Source organism: Sceloporus occidentalis, unplaced genomic scaffold (genome assembly GCF_023333645.1).
Source record: "Sceloporus occidentalis isolate IW3139 unplaced genomic scaffold, rSceOcc1.0.p SCAF_128, whole genome shotgun sequence".
In the NCBI taxonomy this organism is placed as follows: domain Eukaryota; kingdom Metazoa; phylum Chordata; class Lepidosauria; order Squamata; family Phrynosomatidae; genus Sceloporus; species Sceloporus occidentalis.
In genome coordinates this window covers 1,010,310-1,027,515 of record NW_028317108.1, presented here as the reverse complement: position 1 = coordinate 1,027,515, position 17,206 = coordinate 1,010,310, and the positions used below count along the sequence as shown (strand labels likewise).

Below are 17,206 nucleotides of genomic sequence, written 5' to 3'. Positions count from 1 at the left end.
TTTCTAAAAAGTTTATTTAATCTACCGAACTGTTCCACATCCCCTAGAATCGCGGCCTTTGGATCTATTACCCCATTACATCTAAATTTCCTTTTGACAAAAATAAATATATCGTCCCAGAAATTTTTTATCGTATCGCATTCCCACCAAAGGTGTAATAGGCCCGCATCAAGGGCCCCACATCTGGGACAGTCTGCATTTTCTCTACAGTTAATCTTCCATAACTGAAATGGAGAATAATATAACCAATAGATAATTTTAAGTTGTGTGAATTGATATTGTTTATTTATGGTGCAGCACCCTGTGTTATTTAGAATACAGGTCCAAGAGGCCCTCATCAATAGGACCAATCTCCTCTTCCCATTTCCTCTTAATGTTACCTCGGAACCCTATTTCCATTTCTCCAAGAAATATTTTATAAATAAAACTAAGTGCCTTTTTCCCTTTTCTGCAAAAATTCAAACAAATCATGTGTTTTTACATCAAAAATCTTCTTGTTTTCCGTGGAATTATATGCGTGAACTAATTGATTATACCAAAATTTATGTCTATTATCCAAACCATATTCAAGTTTAAGGACATTAAAATCCTTAGTATGTCCAATAGCAAACAACTGTCTAACAAAACAAATCCCTTTTTTAATCCAAAAATCACTTCCTAATCCCTTGTGGAACTCCTGAAATTTTGAGTTATGCCATATACGTGTATAGGGTAAACTCCCCTCAATTTTACAAATATATTTAATTTCATGCCATATTTTCCTATATAATTTCACCATAGGTGTATTATCAAAGTCCCCTTCCAACTGTAGATCTGTCCTCCAACATTTCAATAGGATTGGAAGTCCCACTAGATTTTAAAAGGCATTGTATTAAGGGTCCAAATCCGTTAGCTCTCAAGTTCTGGGCCTTTGTAGCCAAAAAATACAATTTAAAATGAGGTAGTGCCCAGCCACCCTCGCCCTCCGGTGATGTGAACTTGGCGTATTTCATACGGACTCTACTTCTTTGTCTGGGATCCACACTGGTGAAGCAGACAAAACAAACAACACTTGTGGGAAAACAATCATTTTCACGAGATTCACCCTATCTGCTAACGACAGTGGTAGTTTTGCCCAAATCCCTACCTTTTTTTGAATCTTTATAGCTAGTGGGGTAAGGTTCTGTTTTGTGAACAGATCAGTTTTACTCGAGATTTTAATCCCTAGATATTCCATAGGGTCCCCCTGTCTCAGAATCTTAACGCCCTCAACCTTGGGGGTTTTTGCTGGGTTCAGTGGGAGAAGTATTGATTTATCCCAATTGATCTTAAGGCCTGACAATCTACCAAAGTTCTCTACCGTATTTATCACTATTGGGAGCATTTTTTCAGTATCTTCCAAAAATAATAATAAATCATCTGCATACAATAAAACTTTATCTTCGCTACCATTAGGCTAGGTTTCCACTTGGGTTTTTGTCCTGCGTTTTTTTCTTGATGAAAAACGCCAGAAAAAACGCCAAGAAAACTGCCACTGCATTTAACCTGCGTTTTGGCGTTTTTTCTGGAGTTTTTTCTGGCGTTTTAGCCTTTCTGTGGAAATTGCTTTTTTTGACCTTAGGCAGTTTTTCCAGCCTTTACAAGTTAGAAGTTTCACCCAGCTAAAAGGGATTAGGATAAATGGCAAGTATCTGCCCCCTCCTGATGTCATTTCCTTGGTAGAGTTCTACGCCCCGGCGGACCCTTCTGTCTCTTTTCTGTGGTTTGTAAGGCAGGCTTTATTCCGAATGTCTGCTCCTCTAGGAAGATTGGCCCCAAGTGATGGTGCAAATCGTTTGCTGTTGCTTTTGGCAAACAATTTGGCATGTTTGTTCCAAATGGTGTAAAATTCAATAGAACTTTGTTTTGTGTGAAACTGTTTGTTTCCAGCCTATTTCTCGTAGGACACACAGATACTGGGTCCATCCTCTGCATTGTAACTGTGGAAAAAAACGCCATAAAAAATGCCAAGGCAAAAAACCCATGTCAACATGCTGCGATTCTGAAAAACTGCCACAGAGCCCCAAAAAGCAGAAAAACGCCAAAGAGGACTGAAAAAACGGCAAACAAAAAAACGCCAAGTGGATATGGCATTGTGCGATTTCCTATTGAAGAACAGCTAACATCTGGCTGCAGCGTTTTTTCACTAAAAAAACGCCAGGTGGCGCTATTGGCGTTATTATGGGCGTTTTTAGCAAAAAAAAAAACAAGTGGAAACCTAGCCTCAAGCCCAAATCCTCTTATTTTCTGATTACTCCTAATACTTAGAGCCAGTGGTTCAACATATAGTATAAATAAAAGAGGCAACCCTGCCGAGTTCCTCGACTTAGCAAAAAAGCCTCTTTAAATTAATCCTTGCTACTGGAGAACTATACATAAGTTTTACCCAACTCAAAAAACCCTCCCCAAAACCAAAGGCTTCTAGCGTGTGCCATAAAAACCCCCACTCCACCCTGTCAAACACCTTCATAGCATCCAAAGACAGGATGGAGTGGGGAGAATTCCCACCCAGCTGAAGATTAGCAAAGACTCTTTCAAGATTGGAATGTAGTAGTCTTCCTGGTACAAACCCTGACTCGTCTTCTCCAATCAAATCAGGGACACAACTTGCTAGTCTATTAGCCAACACTTTGGCGAGAATGTTCACGTCTGTATTAAGTAAGGATATTGGCCGATATGATTCTACTTTTGCTGGATTTTTGTCCTTTTTGAGAATAAGAATAATTATTGCTTCCAGCATAGAACTTGGTAGCTGCTTTCTTTTCAAACTTTCAGAAAACACTGAAGATAACATAGGTAAGAGAGCATCTGCATACTCCTGATAAACCCCAAAAAGGGAGTCCATCCCCTCCTGGGACAGATGAGGATGCACAAGAAAAAAGAGCTACTCTCATCTCCTCCACTGTAATTTCCTTTTCTAATACCACCTTCTGTTCATCCGAGATCTTAGGCAATGCACATTTCTTTAAATATTCCTCTATCTCTCCCTGGTTTGTTGCTGGGCCTGCTTGATATAATTTAGAAAAAAAGTTAACAACTGCGGCCTGTACTTTACTTGGTTCATTAACTACCCTACCGTCTTCATCTTCAATTGCCAAAATATCGTTTTTATCTTTCTAGGAGAGACGCAAAAAAAGGTTAATGAGAAGATGGGCCCAGGTCGAATTACATTCCTCCTTCTCAAATTATTCGGCAGGTGTCTCTCTATTTTTTCATCGAAAGTTTCAGTTAGTGATTAAGAATAAGAAGATTGATGAGAGAGGTAGATTTATTTTTGTACACTTAATAATTTATAATCAGGAGATGATTATGGCCTTCTTTTACGTCCCTCCTCCCTTCTCCCCACAGTCAATAAACAAATTAGTACTATTTATTTGAGGCAATGAACATCTCACGTTATTTTTGTTTGGGGATTTTAATTGCATATTGGATCCCGAGAAAGATGTGGTGCGTGTGGTTAATAAACGACACTTTAATGTAAATAATCAGACCCCACTGGCAAAAATAATGGAAGAATTAGGGTGGAATGATCCATGGGTGATTAATGAACCCCGATACACAAAGATTTTCATGTTATTCCGGCACACATCAAACTGCATCTAGGATTGATTTAGTGATATGCAATGATTTTGGGACTAGGTTTATCCATAAAATTGTCTATGAGTCGAGGTCAATTTCAGATCACGCACCACTAGTAGTGGATTTGATACTTAGAGATGAGAGAAAAAATGAAGGGAAACCCTTTTAGGTTTAATCCCCATTGATTGACACTATTTGATTCCAAAGAAAATAACATACATGCGTTAAAGGAGTTTTGGGAGATTAATAAATCATCTGCCACTTTAGCTGTCGTTTGGGATAAATTAAAGGCATTTTTGCGAGGATTGCAATGGAGCCGAGTGGGGCAACCGCTCCAGGCGGCACTTTTGAAGGGGCGGCACTTTGCCGCTCCAAGCCCTTTTTTTTTTTTTTGCCGGCTTGTAATGTTGAGTGCCGGAAATTACGTCAATTACGAGCCGCCACCGAGACCGAGCAGGGAGACTCACCGCAGGACTGCTAAAAGGTAAGTACGAGGGGGGGGGGAAGGGTAGATAATGGGGGGGCGGCAGGGAGAGGAAGGGTAAACTTAAACTTTGCCCCAGGAGGCATTTTGTCTTGGGCCGGCCCTGATTGCGCCTTAGAGAGCTGATTACAAAAAACGATAAATTACTGCTTCCTACAGAAAGAGGAAACTTTGAGAGAAAGCATTTAGTAGCGAAGTAAAATTTGCAAAAGATCCTTCAAGGGATAATCATAAGTTAATGAAAGAAGCACAAGATCAACTTGCAGCTTTGATTACAGAAAAAGCACAACATAAGTTATTCTTCAGAGGTCAAAGGAATTTTGTTGAAGGGGGTCGGAATTATTAGCAAATTTGGTAAAGGCCCTCATAGATGTATAATTGATTTGTGGAAAGGCAAAGATGGCACAAGCAGGGTTTTTATGGCCGAAAGATGGTATAGGACGGGCTCTTTGGAGACAAAGTTGACTCATGATGTGCTGTTTGGGGACAAAGATGGCAAGTCTTGTGTGTGTTATCTGGTTGCTGGTCAGGTTCTAAGTGGCAGTGTGGACGCCAGGGCTTGCTTTGGGTGTGAAACCTGTGATCTGTGCCTGTAATTTATGGGGTTTTATCTATACCTTTAATGCAGAGTTGTTATTCAAATTTCAATGGATCTATACTTGCAAATCTGTGTGTTATTCTGTAGATCCATATCTGATATGCTATGTTTCCATACATTATGTATGTATACCTGCAAGTACAGGGTTTTTATGTCTTATTCAGTTGATCAATATCTACAGTGCTGTTTCCATGTGTTTATTTGATCTATACCCTCAGTGTTGAGTTTACATGTGATTTCCAGTTGATCTATACCTGCAAAGCAATGTTTCCATTCATTATTATTCTATACCTGCAAATACAATATTTGTCTGATTCTATGCCTTCGGTGCTGAGTTCACATGTGATTTTCAATTGATCTATACATGCAAAGCTGGGTTTGTGTGTTAATGTGTTGATCTATCCCTGCTATGCAATGTTTCCATACATTATTTATGTCGTTATGTAGGTTGGTATCTCTTATTCAGTCGATCTATACATGCAAGTGCTGTTTTATGTGTATTTATTTGTATTTGATCTACACGTATTTTTTGCTTGCATAGGGTGCAATTTTATCAATATAAAATGTGTTGGCAGCAGGGTCTAATATTTATAAATATTTGACAGTTGGGGCTAATATTAATATATATCGGCAGCAGGGTCTAACATTAAAGAAACTGAGCAGATCAGCTGTTATTTTGAAATCATATTTCAATCATAGTCTTTACTTCAAATAGATAAGTACGTATTTAGTTAAAAATGCATGTCTAACATATATCTGTGTGTGTGATCTCATGGGCTTCATAGTGTGGCTGTTACCGCTCCCGTCGTGTTGCCGCCGGCAGGGACGCCGAGACGCAGCCCCCGCGGTCGGCTCCCTGCTCGCGCCGTCGCGGTAAGCTGCCGCCGGGTCCGTCCTCCTTCGAGACGCGCGTCCCCGGCGAGTTCGAGGGATCGTGACGGGGCGCGAGCCTCTACGTCTTAAAGTGACATATATCATTTTTCCTCCTCCCCCTAATTAGGAGGGTAGGAGGTTCTGTATTGTTGGAGGGATATTTAAACCCTCATTTGGCACTACACCCTTGCCTGTGTTAGTGCCTTTTTGCCTACACTAGCGTTCTGAATCCTCATTTATCTCTCTGGTATTGACTCCTGCTTGAACCTGACCTCCGTTGTTTTGCTGCCTGCCCTGACCTTTCCTTGTGACCCCGACTACTCTATTGCCTGACCCCTTGGACACCGTTATTATTTTTTATTTTACTGTTCCTGCGTTTCACCTACTCATTACTCTCGGTGGTGAATGGCCTGTATCTCCTGTGCCCTGGTGGCAGTGCGACCTCTCTCCACCACTTGGAAGGGCACGAAAGGCAGAGAGCCCGCTTGGAAGGACACGAAAGGCAGAGAGCACGCTTGGAAGGGTACGAAGGGCACACAGCCCGCTTGGAAGGACACAAAGCAGGGAATCCACTTGGAAGGACACAAAGCAGGGAATCCACTTGGAAGGACACAAAGCAGGGAATCCACTTGATCAGGACACAAAGCAGGGAATCCACTTGATCAGGACACAAAGCAGGTAACCAGGAAAGGTGCAGGTGCAGAGCCACAGTAGAAAGGTCCACAGACTTCAATACAAAGGCCCTGGCTGAAGGGCAGGGCAGGTTCATAAAGGCAGGGTAATCTAGTTAACAAGGCCCAGCTGGATGTATTGACTAGGGCTCAACCCAGGTAACAAGGCACACCTGATCCTAGAAATGAGTTCTGAGTGCTCCAGAGGGCGGAGGGCAGCCACTAGTGGTAGCAGATTTAAATGCCACAGGTATAAAAAAAGCCATGGTTCAGGCAGCGAAAAAGTGGTTCCTGACAGCCTGTATGTGTAATCTCATCCGCCTCATAATGTGTCCATGAATGGCAGAAATAACCTTAACCAGCCTACTGGAACAGATAATCAGTCCCCAATGTAGCGTATTCAGGAAGCAAGCCGGGTCAGCAACGGTTAATTGGTGCAGATGTAGCGTAGTCAAGAGGCAGGCCGGGTTGGCAATGGTTATTCGATACAGGAGCAGCGTAGCCACGCAGGGTCAGCAACGATTAATAGATACAGGTGAAGCGCTGTCAGGAGGCAAGCCGGGTCAGCAATGGTTAAATCGAAGCAAGTAGGGTACCAAGGGTTAATATACAGACGAAGTAAAAATACGAGCCAAGGTCAGAATCGATAAGTAACAGACTGGGGAAGGAAATAGGGAAGAGAACTGGTGCAGGACTCAGGAACAGGCAGGGAACAAATAAACAAGAGCGCCGCGTTGCAGGAATAAACTTGACAACTGAGCAAGTAATGTGAGTGGGGTAGGGCCCTATAGAGTCCCAGAACACCTATAAAAATAGGTTGTGGCCCCTTTAAGAGAGTCCCTGCCGGCAGACGTGCGTGCACGCATAGTGCCGGATGGACTGCTCAGAGGAAGGAGACTCCTCCAAAGGCTCCACCCCAAGGACCTACATACATGATTTGCGCATGATCTGTACACAAAATCCAACAAAACATGTCCTTGGGGCTGTACAGTGCTACAACATAAACAAAAGATATCTAGAATATGTAGTAGCATGTAAAAAGTTGCCTAATAACATACAAGTATCTCATATACTGTATACATTAATTTATCTAAAGATAGGGGTTATAAAAGCTAGTAAAAAGTTTAGGACTTTGACCTCGTTTCTGTTTTGCCCCGTGTGCCTCGTCTGATTGATTATCCAGTTTTGACCTTTGGCTTGGACTGTGACTATTCTTTGGATCATCCGTTTGTACCCTGCATTGTTTTATCTCTGTATGACCTTGGCTTGTCTAACCCTGTTGCCAGCCTCTGCTGCCGTCTAAATTAAACCGAAAAGAGGATGGCGCAGGGACATCAACTTGAAAAACAAATAATACACAATAGTGTAATATGTAAAATAAACAGAATATAAATGAAATAGGAAGTGGTTGCACTCACAAACAGATGTGTAGGAACATGCCCAATATGAGAAACAATTAAACTCTACCCTGGATAGAGTTCTTTCTTCTTCTCTAATAAGTACTTAAATAAAAACACAAAAATACTACGAATGGTGTATTATATAAAAATACATACCCCAGCTAAAGTAAACACTTACAGGAGCCACACTGGAAAAAAAATGTGTGGATAAAACGCAGGGAAGATTAATCTAGATGTCCAATACAAACAAATCAATTCAATGTCCTCTCTATGCGTTTCGCCCACAAGAATAGGCTTCTTCAGGAGAAAATGTACTTGTATCCTTCAACAGTGCTTGATCCGGTCAAAGTTATGCTTAGGAGGGACGAAATGCATCAGTGGAGTTATGGTCTACATTATCAAGTGCACTGCTTCTTTGCATTCAGGAATGGCTTTGGACTGTCTCAGTTTACTGTATTATTCCAACGGTTTGCCTTGCTAAATTTCTGCGCTGTTGTCTATCCGTTAAAATCTCCCATCAAAAGGTTCCTGCTGTTACTTTATGCTGCTTTGTACACCACTTTCACGTGGCCTAGAGTATGTATACAGTGTTTCTGCATTTAATTAATTAGTAATTTGTTCCTTAAGGACCGGGCTTATTTTTTCTTTTTTGTGGGGCCGAGGCTGTTTTAACACTTTTGCGGTGCTTGTGTTCAGCTGTAATTTTCTCCTCACCCATTAAGTGTACCCACACATGTTATGTATTGTTTTTTTAGGACAAAAAGGGCTTTCTTCAGATACCATTATTTCGATCATATCGTCTTATTTACTATAATAAAAAAAAATGGTGAAATTTTGAAAAAAAAAACATTTTATGACTATTATTTGAAAAATCTTTTACTCACCTACAAAAGGAAGTAAAACAACTAGCTAAATAGATTCTACTATTTGTCCTGAGCTTAGAAATACCCAATGTTTTTATGGGTTTTTTTTGCTGTTTTTTGGAAGTTACGTTTTATGATTTACAAACCTTTTTTTCCAAATCTGGTCATTCTGCCTCCATCTCCTCTTTGGAAAACTAGACATCCCAGGGTATCACAATGAAACACCACCCCCAATATGTGTTCAGCAACATCTCCTGAGTTCAGTGATGCCCCACATGCATGGGTTTGTTTGGGATTTAAAATGCTGCATTTGGGGAGTGCGCATTTTTCAACTTGGAACGTTATTGTTCTACTGCCCTCATGTCCTAAGTGAAGCTGGATAATTCAATTTACCCCATCAAACCATAAATTTTTAAAAACAAGACACCCCAAGGTATTTCAAAAGCTGGTATTTTAACCATTTTATGCATGAGATTCTACCACTTGCCTTTGCCAAAGTTTGTGGTAGTATATATATATTTCTTTTTTTTTTATTTTTTTTTTACACAAATTGTACTTCAGGAATGAATTCATAGCTCCTGGTATGCGTCACTATCAAACAACACCCCATGTGTTCAGCAACATCTGCCGAGTTCAGTGATACCCCACATGCATGGTTTTGTCAGGTTGTTTGGGATTTAAAATGCCACATTTGGGAAGTGCGCTTTTTTCTCCATTTTGGTCAGGCTGTGCCTATGCCCTAGCGTTGAGCCTGTCCTCTCCAATTTACCCCATCAAACCATTCATTTTTTTATTAAATTAGACACCCCTTGGGTATTTGAAATGCTTTTATTTTTAAGCTAATTCTATGTCGAGATGTTAGCACTTGCTCAAAATAATAAACTTTATTTTTTATTTTAGTTATTTTATTCTTTTTTGGACTTTTTTTTTTTTTACATTTTGGTGGTATTTAATGGTTCCTCTGATGACATCACTGCATAATTCTTTTTAAATGTTAGCACGTTATTTTTTTAATATTTTACTAATCATATAGAAAGCTGGGCTCCATTGACTTGCATGGTTGAATGCAGTACCTGTATTCAACCTGCAAATGGAGCCAGATTCTCAGGAGGGTCTGGAGAGACTCTCCTGAAGATTCTTTTCAACTTTACTGTTTTTTGTAATGAGTGCCGCCATCTTGCGAGTGACAGAATCACTCGCAGTGGCGGTTGTGACTGCTCTCCAGAGTGGTCACGACACGTCCTGGGGAGGGTGTTTGGTTTCGCTGAATGCCTGTCACGGAACCGGGTCCATACAGACTACTGTAAAGATCCAGAGCGCCCAAAGGTGGAGTTCAGGAGGTATTGCACAGTAGTGAAGTTGGACAGGGCCTGATGCAGGGCGACTGCACTCTCCCAGGTGGGCATCTAGGGTTGAGCAGCCACATACCAGCGCCCTGACATAGCAGCGGAAGATGATGTCCAGAACAAAGCAGAACTAAGCGTGGCTGGATGTGGAAATCCGAACTAAACTTGGATCTGACAAAACGAGCAAAACTTGGAGATATCCTGCAGGCACCCTGGAGCAGGCATGAATCATAGCACTAGAATCATGTCAGGGTGCTGCAGGCTGGGAGTATGGAAGCTAAGCAAGGAGGACAGAGCAAGGAACAGGGAGACCAAGCAAGGAACATAACCAGACAAGACATACATGATGCAGGGCACAACAAAGGAACACAGGGGAAGGAGTGAGGAGCCGGAATCCTCAGACGCTTCTCCTTTAAGCAAGGATAGGACATCTTAACTGGGACATGGGGAGAGGAGAGAGGAACCAGAATCCTCAGATAATTCAGGGAAGGAGGGTAAAGGTACATAAGAGACAGACAAACATGAATACAGGAACTAGCCTAGGACTATCTCCTATCTCCTAAGTGACATCTCTAAGTGAGGAGTTACAAGCAAAGAAGGAGTTAAAAAGCAAAAAGGAGTTAAAAAGCAAGAAGGAGGGTAAAGTATAAATCCTTGTGATTGCATATAATATATTTATATATATTTTGCGCCTTACTGTCTGTTTTTGCCAGTTATTTGAGCTATCCCCATTGCCAAGATGTCCTCCATGTTTGACAATGCGGTCAGGTGTACATCTTGCTCAATGTATGCAATCCTTGAGCAGCGCTTCGAGGGTGCATATTGCTGTGCGAGATGTGTGCGGGTTGCTCATTTGGAAGCACAAATCCTGAGTCTAGAGGAGCAACTGGCAACACTGAGATCTATTGACAACTTGGAGAGGAGTCTGCTGCTCACTGAGCAAGCTCTCTCGCAGGTAGAGGTGGGGGAGGATAGTGGGATGGAGGTACAGGACAGTCAGGCAGCTAGCTGGGTTACAGTTAGAAGGCGGGGTAGGGGGAAAAGCGCCAGGGAGGCTAGTCCTGATCTAGCACACCCCAACAAGTTTGCCCGGTTGGCAGATGAGGGGGATGTTAGTTCAGAGTTAGCAGTACTGCAGCAAGTCACTGCCTCTGACCACCAGAGGGGTGTCTGCTCCAGTAAGGAGGGAAGGAGGAGCGCAGGGCAGGCCAGACAGGTGCTGGTAGTGGGGGACTCAATTATTAGGGGGACAGACAGGGCGATCTGTCACAAAGACCGGGATCGCCGAACAGTGTGTTGTCTGCCTGGCGCTCGAGTTCGGCACATCGCGGATCGGGTTGACAGATTACTGGGAGGGGCTGGAGAAGACCCAGCAGTCATGGTGCACATTGGCACCAATGACAAAGTGAGAGGGAGGCGGAGTGTCCTTAAAAATGATTTCAGGGACTTAGGTAGCAAGCTTAAGGCAAGGACCTCCAAGGTAGTATTTTCTGAAATATTACCTGTACCACGTGCCACACCAGAGAGGCAGCGGGAGATTAGGGAGCTAAACAAGTGGCTCAGAAGCTGGTGTAGGAAGGAGGGGTTTGGGTTCATGGAGAACTGGGCCGACTTCTCTGTCGGATACAGGCTCTACGGTAGGGACGGGCTGCACCTCAATGGGGAGGGTGCAGCTGTGCTTGGGGAGAAGATGGTCAGAAGGGTGGAGGAGTGTTTAAACTAGGGAAAGGGGGGGAGGGAAACTACAATATAGAAGGGGAAGATAGTGTAGATAGAGAACTGGGGCTTACAAATGTACCTGGGGGTGGAGCGGAGGGAGGGGTTAGAATAGTTAATAGGGATAGGCTTCATAAGGAAAAAAACCATACACCTCTAAATTGTATGCTTACTAATGCCAGAAGTCTGACCAATAAAACTGACGAACTGGAGTTAATAATGTCTGAAGAAAATTATGACATAGTGGGTATAACAGAGACATGGTTGGATGATAGCTATGACTGGGCGGTTAACATACAGGGGTATAGTCTATTCAGGAAGGATCGGAAAAAACGAAAAGGGGGAGGAGTTTGCCTTTATGTAAAGTCCAGCCTAAAGGCCACACTGCGGGAGAATATATGTGAGGGAAATGATAATGTGGAGTCATTATGGGTAGAAATATATGGAAAGAAAAATAATAAAATACTGATCGGGGTTTGCTATAAGCCACCAAATATAATGGAAGCAGCAGAAGATCAATTATTAAAGCAAATAAACAAGGCAGCTAATCACAATGAGGTGGTTATTATGGGGGACTTTAACTATCCCGACATAAACTGGGAAAGCGAGACCTGTGAATCTCATAAAGGAAACCGGTTTCTGACTATAAGTAAGGATAATTATCTGTCCCAAATGGTACAGGACCCGACCAGAGGGGGCGCCCTACTGGACTTAATATTAACCAACAGACCTGACAGAGTAACTAATGTGCAGGTCAGGGGACATCTAGGAAATAGTGATCACAATATGATACATTATAACTTGTCCTTCAATAAGGGAACTCTTAGAGGAGCCACAAGAACTATGAACTTTAGGAGGGCAAAGTTTGATCAACTAAGAGAAGCCCTTAACACTGTAAATTGGGAAAATGTCCTCAAAAACAAGAGTACAGACACTCAATGGGAGATTTTTAAGAATATCTTAAATTCTCACTGTGAAAGGTACATACCGTATGGGAATAAAAGAGTCAGGAACAAGAGAAAACCAATGTGGATAAATAAAAATGTAAAGGGGGCAATAAATGGCAAAAAAAAGGCATTTAAGCTACTAAAACAGGAAGGCAGTGAGGAAGCACTAAAAAGCTATCGGGAAAAAAATAAAATATGTAAAAATCAGATAAAAGCAGCAAAATTGGAGACAGAAAGACTCATTGCCAAAGAGAGTAAAACAAACCCCAAAATGTTCTTTAACTATATAAATAGTAAAAAGGTTAAAAATGAAAGCGTTGGCCCCTTAAAAAGTAATGAGGGAGAAGTTATAGATGGGGATCAGGAAAAAGCTAATCTATTAAATATATTCTTCTCTGCTGTATTCACAGAGGAAAATGAAATGCCAGGTAATATACAGCAGGATGAGATAAATGCCTCAGTACATGTCGCCTGTCTAACGCAGGAAGAAGTGCAGTGCCGCCTAAAAAAAATCAAAATAGACAAATCACCAGGTCCAGATGGCATTCACCCCCGCGTTCTAAGGGAGTTAAGTAATGTAATAGACAGACCCCTATTTCTAATATTCAAGGACTCTATAGTGACAGGGTCTGTTCCCCAGGACTGGCGCATAGCAAATGTTGTGCCAATATTCAAAAAGGGGACAAAAAGTGACCCGGGGAATTATAGGCCTGTTAGTTTAACTTCTGTTGTGTGTAAACTGTTTGAGGGTTTCCTAAGAGATGCTATTTTGGAGTATCTCAATGAAAATAAATGTATGACTCCATATCAGCATGGGTTTACAAGGGATCGGTCCTGTCAAACTAACCTGATCAGCTTTTATGAGGAGGTGAGCTCAAGACTGGATCGGGGTGAATCGCTGGATGTCGTATATCTTGATTTTTCCAAAGCATTTGATACGGTGCCACATAAAAGGCTGGTACATAAAATGAGAATGCTTGGGCTGGGGGAGAATGTGTGTATGTGGGTAAGTAACTGGCTCAGTGATAGGAAACAGAGGGTGGTTATTAATGGTACATACTCTGAGTGGGTGACTGTTGCTAGTGGGGTACCACAGGGGTCAGTTTTGGGTCCTATTCTTTTTAATATATTTATTAATGACCTTGTAGAGGGATTGCATAGTAAAGTATCAATCTTTGCAGACGATACTAAGCTCTGTAACGTGGTTAACACAATAGAGGACAGCGCACGATTACAAATGGATCTGCATAGGTTGGAGGCTTGGGCTGGGATGTGGCAGATGAGGTTCAACACAGATAAATGTAAGGTTATGCACATGGGGAAGAAAAATCCAGGCTGGGAATATGTATTAAATGGGAAAACACTGGGGACGACTGACATGGAAAAGGACTTAGGAGTTTTAGTTAACAGTAAATTTACCTGTAGCGACCAGTGTCAGGCAGCTGCTGCTAAGGCAAATAAAATCATGGGGTGCATCAAAAGGGGCATAGATGCCCACGACAAGGAAATAATTCTACCACTGTACAAGTCACTAGTCAGACCACACATGGAATACTGTGTACAGTACTGGGCACCAGTGTACAAGAAAGATATAGTGGAGCTGGAGAGGGTTCAAAGACGGGCAACCAGAGTAATAAGGGGAATGGGAGGACTACAGTACCCAGAAAGATTATCAGAATTAGGGTTATTTAGTTTGGAAAAAAGACGGCTTAGGGGGGACTTAATAACTATGTATAAATATATAAGGGGGCAGTACAGAGATCACTCCCAGGACCTATTTATACTCAGGACTGTATCTATAACAAGGGGACATCCTCTACGGCTGGAGGAAAGAAGGTTTCTACACCAGCACAGACGGGGGTTCTTTACAGTAAGAGCGGTGAGATTATGGAATTCTCTGCCAGAGGAAGTGGTGATGGTAAACTCAATAAAAGAGTTCAAAAGGAGCCTGGACGTGTTTCTTGAAAGCAATAATATTACAAGTTATGGATATTAGATTAATAGGGACAGAACGTTGATCCAGGGATTTATTCTGATTGCCATATTTGGAGTCGGGAAGGAATTTTCCCCCTGGTATGGGGCAATTGGCATCTGCTTCATAAGGGTTTTTTGCCTTCCTCTGGATCAACACAGTAGGGACACAATATGTATATAGGTTGAACTTGATGGACTTTGGTCTTTTTTCAACCTTATGAACTATGTTACTATGTTACTATGTTACTATGTTACTATGAGATAACAATTGGAGATTCCGTCACATCATATGGCCATAGTACGCTTAGCCCACAACTACGCCAAAGTACTCCAATGACGGTGGGTCCTAGCGCTAAGCCCTGCATACGAAAGTACTGATAAACTAAACATTGAATCCAAACACAGAACCGAGAAGGATAAAACTTTAGACTACAGACTGAGACAAACAGAACAAATGGGTGGGACACACCTTTAGGGCTGAAACAACTAATCGATAAAATCGATAATAATCGATAATGAAAATCGTTGTCAACGATTTTCATTATCAATTAGTCAAATAGATTTTTATCGATTTTATCCTTATATAATCCGACCTCAAACAGAGATCGGATTATAACACTAGAATCCAGATCCCCCGCAACGCTGCAGGGGACCTGGATTCCCGTCAATGTCGGCAGGTCACTCACTTCCAACTCTCTCCCCCCTCCCATACACCCCTCTGACTCCTCCCCCCTCCCATACACTGCTTTGCCTCTCTCCCGACTCCCTGGTATTTTGTGAACCTCCGTTGCTGACAGGCACTTTCACTGCAGCTTCATAGAAGCCTCAGCGTAAGTGAAGGTGAGTAATGGAGGCTGTCTGTGCACATCGTGCAGACCCCCACCGGCTGACAGAGAATCGAGGTCTCCTGCAGAGGATCATCCTCTCTGTCAGCTGGTGGGGGTCTGCATCGCACAGACAGCCTCCATTACTGCCCTTCACTTATGCTGAGGCTTCTATGAAGCTGCAGTGTAAGTGCCTGTCAGCAACGGAGGTTCACAAAATACCAGGGAGTCAGGAGAGAGGCAGAGTGGTGTATGGGGGGGGGGGGGGAGGGAGTCAGAGGGGTGTTTTTTATTACATTATTTTAAATAAATAAAAAATTGCATTAAAATTGATTAATCGAAAAAATAATTGTCCAACTAATCGATTATTAAAATAATCGTTAGTTGCAGCCCTACACACCTTATAAAGGAAACAGGAGCTGAAGCAAAGAGCATTCAAAGAATCAGAGGTTCAGGACAGAGCATACGGAAATCCAGGAGTGGACCATAGCAAAACATGGGAACTGAGGCAAGGCAGGGAAAAACAGAGATATGCAGCTCCGCAGCTTGGATGGACCCTGACAATGCCTCGTGATCGAGGCATTTCAGCGACACCATTGAGGTTTAGGAGGTGATTGTTGATCGCTTCCTAAACTCTTTTAAAACGGGTGTCCGCCGCCATACATTGTATGCCGACATCGAGGAAATGCCGTTTAAGCCGTCTAAGCTTATTTAATTTAATGACGGTTCAGGACCGTCAAAGGTCGTTAAGTGACCGTTTTTCCGTGACGACCCTGAACCGTTAAAGATCGCATACCAATCAAGTTTATGTTTTTTGTTTCTGTCATCTTTTCCACCAATGCCATCTTGTTGTTTATCTTGTATCCTTCTGGTACAATCTTGTGAAGAAATGATAGGTTGTGTTTGACAAGCCACATTAACATCATGCCCATCCATATCTGTCCCTCCTAGTGAGTTTAAGGTGCCCTACCTTAGAAGGGGGACATTTGCAACCCAAAGCCTGCAGTATAGTCAAGGATAACATGCTGCAAGGCCAATGAGGGGGCCTGTGACAAATCAGGTAGATCAGCCCCCCCGATGGCATCCCTGCTATGACTATGGAAATATTTTATGCTCTACATTACTATAAAGTAAGATTTTTTTTTCACAATATATGGATTCCCTGGGTGCAGAAGAAACATTGACCCTTGCCATATGTATATATGGTTATAAGATGTTTATGTGTACCTACTTTTTGCAGCATCTTTCCATGTGGGAATGTCCTTGAGTTTGATAAAATCTTTCATGCCATAATGTTCACGCCTTTTCTTGTTGTTCAAACCCTTCAGGTAACCTGTGTAGAGGAAGTCATCAAATTACAAACAATTTAATTCAATGGCCCAGTATGATATAATTTTACAAACCTTTAACTCTTTTGCGACCTAAGTATGTCATGAGAAAGCATCCATATAGGACCAGTGATTTACCTGGTACTTCATGGGTAAAGTGTTCCCACATCATAATTGTGGCGATTGCGTGGGCACTGCTGGCGCCGTCTACCCAGAATTCATGTGCAAAGTCAATCAGGAATTGACTGATGATGATCAGATCACTCCTGAACAAAAACTGACTACACATGGCAGTTGCCAGAGAGAGAGAGGTATCAAATAAATTACAAAACAGAAATGAATAAAAAAAAGTTTTAATACATTATTACTACCTGATCACATCTACATGCCTAAAAGCATTGAGTTGCTGCCATGTGATTGGCTAATTAGCTATTTGTGTTAACAAGCAATTGAACAGGTGTACCTAAGAAAGTGGCCAGTGAGTGTAGCTTTGTGCTTTCAGGGAATATTTTGTTTATGATGGTAATTTTGATGCTTAGGGGTAATTTTACCCCCATAAATCATGATGTGGGCATTCCTGGTTCA

At 42.0% G+C, this 17,206-nt stretch overlaps 1 protein-coding gene across 1 annotated transcript in view; it reads right to left on the bottom strand.

Moving 5' to 3' along the window:
- Positions 1 to 17,206, bottom strand: part of LOC149281723 (ADP-ribose glycohydrolase MACROD1-like) — a 403,871-nt gene that overhangs the window by 381,209 nt on the left and 5,456 nt on the right. The window contains exon 2 of the mRNA XM_089499036.1: positions 16,525 to 16,626. Within this exon, the coding sequence (XP_089355162.1) occupies positions 16,525 to 16,626 (102 nt within the window). The remainder of the gene's footprint in view (positions 1 to 16,524; positions 16,627 to 17,206) is intronic.